Source organism: Geotrypetes seraphini, chromosome 10, assembly GCF_902459505.1.
Source record: "Geotrypetes seraphini chromosome 10, aGeoSer1.1, whole genome shotgun sequence".
Classification (NCBI taxonomy): Eukaryota; Metazoa; Chordata; class Amphibia; order Gymnophiona; family Dermophiidae; genus Geotrypetes; species Geotrypetes seraphini.
The window spans coordinates 10,335,771-10,346,327 of record NC_047093.1 but is presented as its reverse complement, the minus strand read 5'-3'; the positions used below and the strand labels follow the sequence as shown (position 1 = coordinate 10,346,327).

At 43.9% G+C, this 10,557-nt stretch overlaps 1 protein-coding gene across 4 annotated transcripts in view; it reads right to left on the bottom strand.

Annotated features, from left to right (window-relative positions):
* Positions 1 to 3,132: 3,132 nt before the first annotated feature.
* Positions 3,133 to 10,557, bottom strand: part of SDK2 (sidekick cell adhesion molecule 2) — a 635,450-nt gene continuing 628,025 nt past the window's right edge. For 2 of the 4 annotated variants that reach the window (XM_033961161.1, XM_033961163.1), the window contains one exon: positions 3,133 to 5,959. In XM_033961161.1, coding sequence (XP_033817052.1) covers positions 5,440 to 5,959 — 520 coding nt within the window. In that variant the 3' untranslated portion in view covers positions 3,133 to 5,439. The remainder of the gene's footprint in view (positions 5,960 to 10,557) is intronic. The other 2 variants (XM_033961162.1, XM_033961164.1) reach the window with 1 other exon arrangement.

Below are 10,557 nucleotides of genomic sequence, written 5' to 3'. Positions count from 1 at the left end.
GGAAGTCCAGTCCTCTGACCTAGGCTGGAGCCAACCCAGGAACCTATTACGTCTTTCAGAATTCTTATCTCCAGACAGGCTGGTAACAACATGAAATACAGCCCCAGTCCACAAAATACTGCAGTGGAACCGCCAAGTCCCTCGGTTCCAAGAGGGAGATTCTAGGCTAGTCCTGGATTTCTGACAAGTCTATCACGATGCATTATGGGATCTGAAACATGGATTTCAATGGGTATTCTTATCATTTATTCTTGTTCTACTGCCTCGTCTAAACATGTATAAAATTAAGATCAGAACTTCAATTTTTTTGACAGAAAAGATACATTCCCACTTAAAAGGTTATTTCTTTGAAATCATCATAAGGCAGGGGTGTCAAAGTCCCTCCCCGAGGGCCGCAATCCAGTCGGGTTTTCAGGATTTCCCCCCAATGAATATGCACAAGATCTATTCATTGGGGAAACCCTGAAAACCCAACTGGATTGCGGCCCTCAAGGAGGGACTTTGACACCCCTGTCATAAAGGGAAAGAAGGAAGGTAGGGGAGGGGTGTGTGATTTTCCAGTGAAATTCCAAAGAGACCGCAAACTTGTTAAACTCTTGTTAAACCCAGCTCTTAAGTTGCATTTAAATGTTCTGAAACTGAGTTCTGTTCCTAAAAGAGGACGGTAATGAGTTCCAGAATAAAGGGGGAGCCACGAAGCAAACTGTTGAATGTCTAGTAGCTGAGTCAACTTCGGATTTGGAGGATAAGGCGATGGTCATTTAGGGATCTTACAAATGTGTAGAAGAGAGAGGGCAGACTGGATGGACCATTCGGGTCTTTATCTGCCGTCATCTACTATGTTACTATGGAAGAAAGATGATGTGGAAGACCCATATGGAGCGGGGGTAGAGGATAAGGGGGGTCAGAAATTGAGGGAATATATTGAGAGATGTAATAGGTAATTTGAAAAATTTATTTTGAAGGAATGATAAACATTTATTAGAGATTAATATGGTAAATTTAAATGTAATGACCATTTTACTGTATTATATTATTATGTATTTATTGCATTTCTTTAATAAAATGTTATTTAATTAAAGCAGCGTTTCTCAACTCGGTCCTGAACTATCCCCCTTGCCAGTCGGGTTTTCAGGCACATTGAATTTGCATAAACTTGATTTGCATATACTGCCTCCATTATATGCAAATGTCTTTCATGCATATTCATTGCAGATATCTTGAAAACCTGACTGGCAAAGGGGGTAGTTCAGGACCGAGTTGAGAAACACTGCTTTAAAGGTTAGAGCTAATAGCTTAAATATAAACTTATAAACTCCAAGAATCTCCAAGTTTTTGGCATTGGAGGAATCAATTACATTGCTTATTTTTATTTGAGAGTTGGGAGGTTCGAGGTTCGCCTAAAAAAAACTCGTCTTTTTATGGACGTTTGGGATCCTTATATTCAGAATCTTTCACCAAAAATACGAAGTTTGGTTATCAATGATTTATTATGAAAATTAGGTTTACTAATTACATTCCAGTTATTTATTTTAATTCTTTATTTTTGTCAACTTTCATCCAGGGTGAGGGATTTCATTTAGGGGAAGATAGTGGGTAGGGGATGGAATTAAGGGGGGTGTAGATAAGATTGAATTAATTCATATGGAAATTAAATTTGAAAGAATGATTTAAATTTGTATGAAATTTATTGTAATTCTTATTGTATTGAATGTATGTTTGTATTATCCTATTGTACTGATTATTGGATTCTTTCAATAAAAATTGTTATACATAAACTTATAAACTGATTTTGATTGCGGTATTGCTTCCCTTATGAAAATGATATAACTATGTTTTATTTATATTTTAAATTTTCTAGAGTTCTCCTTAGTCATATTTTGTTTGTTATAAAAAAATTCAACAAAATGTTTGAACTGAAAAACCAGGACTTGCCATAAAATCTCCAGCTTGGAACTGGGTAACTTGGCAGCTTTGTAGAAGCTCTCCAAAATCGACTGGGGGGAGATGGTAAACACCGTCTTGTTCCGAGAACTCATCCCTCCCCATCCCCCGCTGCGCAGAATAAGCAGAGGCCTCTTCTCACTGTGCTAACCTGCTAATTTCATTATATATGGGGGGCCGAGGGTTCAAATTATAGCTGTACCAAAATAGCAGATTTTACTGTTCGGCTGAATACAAATATCTAACACGATTAACGGGCATTGAACTTTAATATAACCAATTGTAAAAGCAATGACATGAAATCGGAGATCAAGTGTTTATTTCAGTATGAATTAGCTCGATAGAGCTCCTGATTATTCGTATTCAAATTTAAGGGCCTGTTTTACAAAGCCTCGCTAGCGGCTGCAGTGCGGTAACAGCCCCGAAGCCCATAGAGATTTAAAGGGCTTCGGGGCTGTTGACGCATGGCAGCTGTTAGCGTGGCTTTGTAAAACAGGTCCTGCAAAGTCACTATTTGGTTGAACATGAATAAAATATTCTGGGCCCAAATCAAGTGCAAATATTTGGTGCAACACTAGTTTAGATCCTTATGAACTCCCTCTCGGGCTGCTATCAGAAGGCATTTTGTAAAACTGAGACTCCACTTTTTTTAGGTGCGTCTGTGCATTGGCCGGTTTTACTCATACTCTTCCAAGCAGGACTGGCTTCAGACACAGCAGGGGTGGGGGAACATGTGGAACCCAAACACAAAAGAACTGTGGAAACCACAATGTCCTTGACTTTCCTTTTATTTCTTGCAATAATCTTCACACATATTCAAAAAAGCTATCCGCATTGATTACAGTTCAACGGTTCATAGACAACCCTGCGAAAGACAAAGGCGCGCGCCGACAACTGAGTGGAAGACGGAGGCGCGCGCCAAAGAAAATTACACTTTTTAGGGACTCCGACGGGGGTTTTTGTTGGGGAGCCCCCCCAGTTTACTTAATAGAGATCGCGCCGGCGTTATGGGGGGTTTGGGGGTTGTAACTCTCCACATTTTACTGTAAACTTAACTTTTTCCCTAAAAACAGGGAAAAAGTGAAGTTTTCAGTAAAATTTGGGGGGTTACAACCCCCCAAACCCCCCACAACGCGGCGCAATCTCTATTAAGTAAAGTGGGGGGGTTCCCCCCCCACACACCCCCGTCGGAGCCCTAAAAACAGTAATTTTCTGCGGCACGCACTTCCGCGCTGCGCTCAATTGTCTGCGCGCGCCTTTGTCCCGGCGCGCTTTTGACCTGACACCCAGTTCAACTTTGTATTTTCGCCGCTTCTTCGGCTTCAGACTTCACATCGATTAGTTTCTTCAAGAGTTGAGTCATTCGTTCCACATTCGCATATTTTGACAACACATCCTCTTGGACCCTTGAGGAAGGCTTGCATGCCGAAACACGGCCCGTGTCGGGTCCGAACATCACTGTAATCAACGGGGATAACTTTTTTGAATATGTTTGAAGATTTTTGCAAGAAATAAAAGGAACGTCAAGAGCGTTGGGGTTTCAACAGTTCTTTTGTGTTGGGATTGCTCTTTTTCCTGTGGAAATTTGGGTCTTCCTTTTTTGTTTTTCCTACCTGGATATGTGCACTTTCCGTCGGCCACAACACCACAATATCAATTTTATGTACCACTCCCAGAACTGTGCCTGGACTAGTTCCGAAGTACAGTCAACACTTAAGTTACTACATTCAAGGATTATCTGCAGGTCATGCTAACATTTCTGCAACCAGGCACGCGTGCCTGAGACATCTTCAGACAACGGGGAATTCAGTCATCACCGAGAACAGTACAGCTATTTGGTTATTTGGACTCAAGACACAAGAAATATTCTAACAGGGTACAGTTCTGTTATGACCATGTGCAAACAATGCTCGTGAATTTTGAAAATCTACATTTGTTTTAATGCAATTGCCACAGGCCTGTGATTATATCAGCACCACTTGAGAAACTGAGCACATTTTTTTGTTAGTGAGGGGCTGAGTTACTCCTCCACTAGGAGACACGGCAAGCCTGCCTTTTACCCTCTCCTCTGCGGAAAAACTGGCAGGATACCCCGAGCGTCTCTCCTGCTTCCGGAATCCAGTTCTGCACCACGATTCCTCTAACCAGCTGTGAAAGGGACTCCCGAGAGACTGAAACGGATGGGTGCGAAGTTGTCTCTGTCTAGCATAAGATGCCATTTCAGGTTTCAGAACTGAATAAGCAAGCAGGCACTGTGGGTTTTGTTATGCTGAAAAATCAAAATCGTACTTGTATCGTGTTCCTTCCAGTAATGTATAACAAAATAAAGTCTGCTTTGTAGGTAAAAATCCATCTTTTTTATACTTGGGTGCAAAGGAGAGAGCGCCTCCAACCGGGACCATGCTGCGCTACAGCTGTGCCCAGCGTGACGAGCCCACCGGCACTCCCTGGCTCATCCATTTCAAAACCACCAATGAGAAGAAAGAGTGGACCGGGGAACAAGTTTTCATCTCTGTGCCCTGCGTACCCGCATTGCTCACACAGCCCTTGAAAGAGCTCTGTCTAAACGGAGAGGCTCCAAGTGGGTTGCCACGGCATGACTGGATGCGCCAATGGACCACTCTGATCTTAATGTCTCATTCACCACAGGTCCAACATTTAAGATCCACCCAGTGCTGGTCATCTTTCTGTCTTCCTTCAGCAGGGTCAGCCACCACTCTTTAGCTCCTATTGATTTGCCCAGTAATGACTCTTTTTTCATGGTCCTACGTTCCCCTACAGTCCACCCATATCCTTCAACTGGAAGAACCCCGCTCTACCCAGGCACTCCACCTGACTTGCTGTTTTGTGACCCCATGGCGTGACCTTAACCAAGGCTCTGTCCTCTCGGCCCCTTTTCACTACCAAGAAAATGACACATTGGGACCAGGACCCCCGCTTTATTTTCTGTTCCCTGTTTTGTGACACGTAATAGAAGCAATCTCTTCAGTACTGACAGTGCCTGGTGGATTCGGAGAGGCGGAAAGGAAACCAGCATTCCCCACCCGTTCATGGTCTCTCTTTTCCTAATCCTTCTTTGGTGTGGGCAACGCGGGATGCCACTTTCGGGAACTCAATGGCAGGTGGAGAACGTCTTTGAGTCCCACTAATGATATTTTGCACGTCATACAACGAACTGTTCTCATCCTTACCGCTGTTCCACCTTAGTCACATTTTCCTGGTTCCTTTCCTCTGGTCTGCGTTTACTGCGCATGGACCACTCATCCGCAAATAAAGTCCCTTTACCTGGAAATAATAATAATAAAAAAAAAAGCTTTGGCCAAACGATTCTGCTTCTTAAAGAAAGGTCTGTTCCTTTTCTGTGGGTGTTGTCACTTTGCTTTCCTTGCAAACATTCTCGCTGTCATCGTGTTGGATCTGCACAGGAGCCCTTCCCTTTCGAGAGAAGGTTCCTCTAATGCTTCCATAGTTAATCTATTTCATATTTCCTTTTTCTTAAGCGCAAATATCAATATTATGTAAACGTTTGTAACTTTCGCTTATTACTGTGCAACCTCTGAAGCAGCAAAAGGAATTCGTATCTACTGATTGTCTCCTTTGAACTCTTGACAATTTCGGTTCACACCCCTTAAAAAATAAATTCCACATAAAATGTTTAATATCAAACAAATGATGAAAATCCAGCCACAGGGGCCCGGGGTGCAGGGCACAAACTGCTGGGGGGCCTATAGAGAGTGCTTTGCTGGCTGGGGGGGTTTGAGGGCTGTTGAGGCGTAGGAGTCCGGCTGGCCTTGGGCCGGAAAAGACTGCCCTGCTGGGTGCTATTGCTGTTGGACAAGTGGCAAAGGTCTGGCTCGCCAGAGTCGCTCTCAGTGTAGTTGTAAGCTTGCGCCCGCGAGATGCCCTTCTGTTGGCGGCGCCAGGAGTTGTAATAAGTTGGGTCACTGATGTAGTGGTTGACGAACGAGTGGGTCTTCTGACGCTCCTGATCCATTTCGTATTCACTGTCACTTCCCTGTGGTTGGAAAGAGAGAGAGGTTTTAACGCTAGATTGACATATTACAGACACAGAGAGAATATAGACCACGATATCGCCAGTCCACCCGGGATGGTGGTGCCTCTTCTCCACCTCCAGCTCCTTCCCTTCCCCCGTACCTTTTTAATTTTCCCTGCGCGACCAGTATTATGAGCTTGCTGCCCGCGTCGTGTCGGCTATCCCCCCTGACGTCAGTTCTTAAGTTGCGGGGCCCGGAAGTGACGTCAGAGAGAAGCGACGCCAACACGGGCAGCAAGTTCATAATACTGGTCATGCGGGGAAAATTAAAGAGGTACAAGGGAAGGGGCGCATGCATGCGGCAGGGGGGTCGGGAAGAGGGCGGAGAGGAGGACAGACTGCCGTCCCCCCCACGCCACCGAGGCCACAGTTCTGTACATTGGGTACTGTGGAAGGTCAACTTTTCTATCTGAACAAAAGCTGATGACCAGCAACTGAGATGACCAGGTCCCACATGACTCCTTCGCCCTTCCCTGCAACGGAGATGCCAAATTACCTTGTTTCAGACTGGAAATTTTGGGACGGTCCTGATTTTCTGACCACCCCATTCTAGGGCTTTATGAGACTCGTAGTACTGATGCGCGATCAGGAGCTGCAAATCCCACACGGCTTTGGCATGTCAAGTTTCAAGTGTATTAAAAATGTGATAAAACACTAATCATAAATTCTAAGCATTTTACAATATAATATATGATATACAATATATATCTACAATGTATTAACTGAGTTGAGATGATATTCTTTGTAAGATTTTTGTTATGTATATTTTATTTTTAAAACTCAATAAAAATTATTGAACATTAAAATTTAAAAAGGGGTCCAGTTAACAAACCTTTAATGACATAACATTACTTCCATGGAACAACAGGATGTGGGGAGAAATACAATTTAAGAGAAAGAGAGAACAATTAAGATAATGACATAGGGAAAGGGAAAAAAATAAATTTTGTATAGGAAATGAATTTTTATATTGAAAATGTAAGTTCTGAGCAAGGGCTGCCCAAAATCTCCAGCTTGCAACTGGAGAACTTGGCATCAGCTAAAGCCCACATTCCTCTGTCTGAATTCTCCTTGGACAAAGCAAGAGCATATCTAGATCTCTTAGCGAAATGCACTGAATTAAGGGAACTTCTAGAGTGCATCGGTGATAAAATGGTAACAGTTTGGACCACATAAGAAGATATCTCCTACCTAAGAGGAACTCTGATGTGGAAGCAGCAACCTTCCATGGAGGGGAGTGTGTGGCACAGTGGTTAAAGCTACAACCTCAGCACTCTGAAGTTGTGAGTTCAAACCCCATGCTGCTCCTTGTGACCCTGGGTAAGTCACTTAATCCCCCCATTGCCCCAGGTACATTAGATAGATTGTGAGCCCACCAGGACAGACAGGGAAAAATGGTTGAGTATCTGAATAAATTCATGTAAACCGTTCTGAGCTCCCCTGAGAGAACAGTATAGAAAACTGAATAAATAGTGTGAAAAGTTTCAGCTTCTGATAACCAGAACAGGTATTGTGATGTCATAATGCCTCATTCCACCAATAAGAGCCAACCTCATCAGTGATGTCACAATGGCTTGATTATCCTAGACTCAGCTCACTTTTAGTACATTTTGATTTCTAGAGTGGCGCAGTGGTTAAAGCTATAGCCTGAGCACCCTGAGGTTGTGGGTTCAATCCCCATGCTGCTCCTTGTGACCCTGGGCAAGTCACTTAATCCCCCCATTGCCCCAGGTGCATTAGATAGATTGTGAGCCCACCGGAACAGACAGGAAAATGCTTGAGTACCTGAATAAATTCATGTAAACTATTCTGGGAGAACGGTATAAAAAACTGAATAAATAGTGTGAAAAGTTTCAGCTTCTGATAACCAGAACAGGTATTGTGATGTCATAATGCCTCATTCCACCAATAAGAGCTAACCAACCTCATTAGTGATGTCACAATGGCTGGATTGTCCTTTACTTGGCTCACTTTTGCTACATTTTGATTTCTAGAGTGGTGCAGTGGTTAAAGCTACAGCCTCAGCACCCTGAGGTTGTGGGTTCAATCCCACACTGCTCCTTGTGACCCTGGGAAAGTCACTTAATCCCCCCACTGCCCCAGGTGCATTAGATAGATTGTCAGCCCATCGGGACAGACAGGGAAAATGCTTCAGTACCTGAATAAATTCATGTAAACCGTTCTGAGCTCTTCTGGGAGAACGGTATAGAAAATTGAATGAATAAATAAACTATTAGCCTTTTCAGGTGGTTGATTGTATTACTAGGGGAATGGTAGCGTTTTGCTGCCAGGTGCCATGATTCAAGTTTCAAGTTTTTATTAAAATTTGATACAATCACTTATCTGGTTTCCTAAACGAGGTACAATTCAATTAAAATTGGGTACCATACAGATTTAAACACAATAAATAAAAAAAACAAAAAAACACCCCATTGACTAACTTGAACAAGAGGAAAGGATGGAAAATGCAATCTTTAAAGAAAAGGTAACATTTAAGAGAAGAACAATTTGGAGGGGATTGGCTGAGGAGAAATGAAGTGTCAGTCAATAACGAATTATAGATTATAGGCGCCCTTAAATTAAAAAAAAAAAACACACTTCAAGCTGCTGTTGAAACGGTCAAGGCTTTTTTCCTTCTCTTAAGTGTAACGGCAAGGCATTCCAAAGTTGGGGCGCAACAACGGGGAAGATGTTTTGACGTCACGTACTTATTATTTTCAAAGACGGGACAGACAGCAAGTGTTGGTCGACAGACCCAAGTGAATGGCAAGACATACCCTATTTCCCCATGTATAGGCCGCCGGAAATGCTGATGTAGGTTTAAAAACTCTTAGATAAGCCGCCCCATGGTACTAGCCGTGGCTTATCTAAGAGTTTATAAACCTACATCGGCCTACACAATGGAACGGCCTATACATCATCCTCCCTCGCCAACCTCCCTGCCAGTAAATACCTCCTGGACGGCTGCCTCCTCCAATCACGCTGTGCAGGGCAGGAGCGACGTTTGTGATCTCAAGGCTCGCCCTGCACTGCTTCCTGATTGGCTGCTGTCAGTTCTTGCCAGGGCAGCCATTCAGGAAGCAGGGCGAGGTGAGACTTGAGATCGCAAATATCGCTCCTGCCCCGCACAGCGTGATTGGAAGAGGCAGCACCTGCCAGTGGAGATGTCTTCGGCACACACAGAGGAGTCTGGGCCTAAGCTCCATGGCTGGCACCAACCTTCCAAGTGGTGAATTTGTTGGGTCCGCGCCTTCACCAGGGTCCACAGTTTGCTCAGGTATTTAAGGGGGAAGTTCGATTACGGTACTCCTCTAATGGAGTTTTAATGTCTTTAGATAAGCCGCCCCATTTAAGCAATCCGCACTCACTGCATAAATTTGTAAAACCCATGTATAGGCGGCGGCCTATACATGGGGAAATACGGTATAAGGGATAAGTAGTTTGTTTCTAAATTCTGGCTTTTGACGACAGTGTTTTAAAAGAATACAGTATTATTTTCTATGAGATTCTATGAGGGAAGAGTATCCTTCTTTAATGCCATCACCCCAGTTTGGAAGTTTTCAGGAGGCAGATAATGGGAATGGAGAGTGAAAGAGTGGAGGGAGACAAGATGCACAGAATGGGAAATGCTCTGGAGTAGGGAAAGTTTGGGAGGAGATTAAAACTGGAATTTCAGCTTAAAAAAGAGAGAACGTCTCTCTGTAAGAAAGTGAGGCAGATAAACAGAAAGGGAAGGAGTGAGGAGAGCCAAGAAAGGTAAGGAAGAGCCAAACCCCACACACCTCTTCAGCTTTGTCAGGGGGACAACAGAGGAAGCTCTGACAAAGGAAGAAAGAAGTATATTCTCTGGGCCATGAAAAGAGCTGGTGAGAAAGGCAGAGCCTATGAAGCCACCTTTCGAAAAATCTGATGTTCTGAATTCCAAGCCGTGGAAGACCACCTTTAAAACAGGCATTTCACCGCTGCCTTCTTTCTGCTCCCTTGACTGAAACCTCTTGTCCCTGAAAGGGGACCGAACAATGGAGCCCATTCATGGGGAAACTGGGCCGGCAAGGAAAAGCATTTCAGCGATGAACAGCTTCTCAGAGACATTCAGTCAAGGAGAAGAGAACAGTTTTCTGGCTTTGAATTACATCATGGAACTGGCAAAGACAAAACCCAGGCAAAATTCCCAGATCTCCTTCCCCTGAGTGAATCAGTACCATGGATCTGGTACTGGGTATTAGTCAGCCTCCTCCTGGTACCTACTGAAGTGTACACAGCCAGCAGAACTGCCAAGTAACCTGGCTCAGTCTTTGGGATACACCCAGGCCGTCAGGTTCTCAGGATGTTTAAAATTAATATGGATCAAGTTACATTTGCCACACACACACACCAACACAAACACCCATCCACACACAACACACCTTCCCCCACCCCAACACCCCCCACACAAACACACACACCAACACACACATCAACACCCACACACCCCAACACACATCCAACAAAACACACACTCACCCCAACACACCCACCCACAACACACACACAAATATCCATACCAATACATACATCAA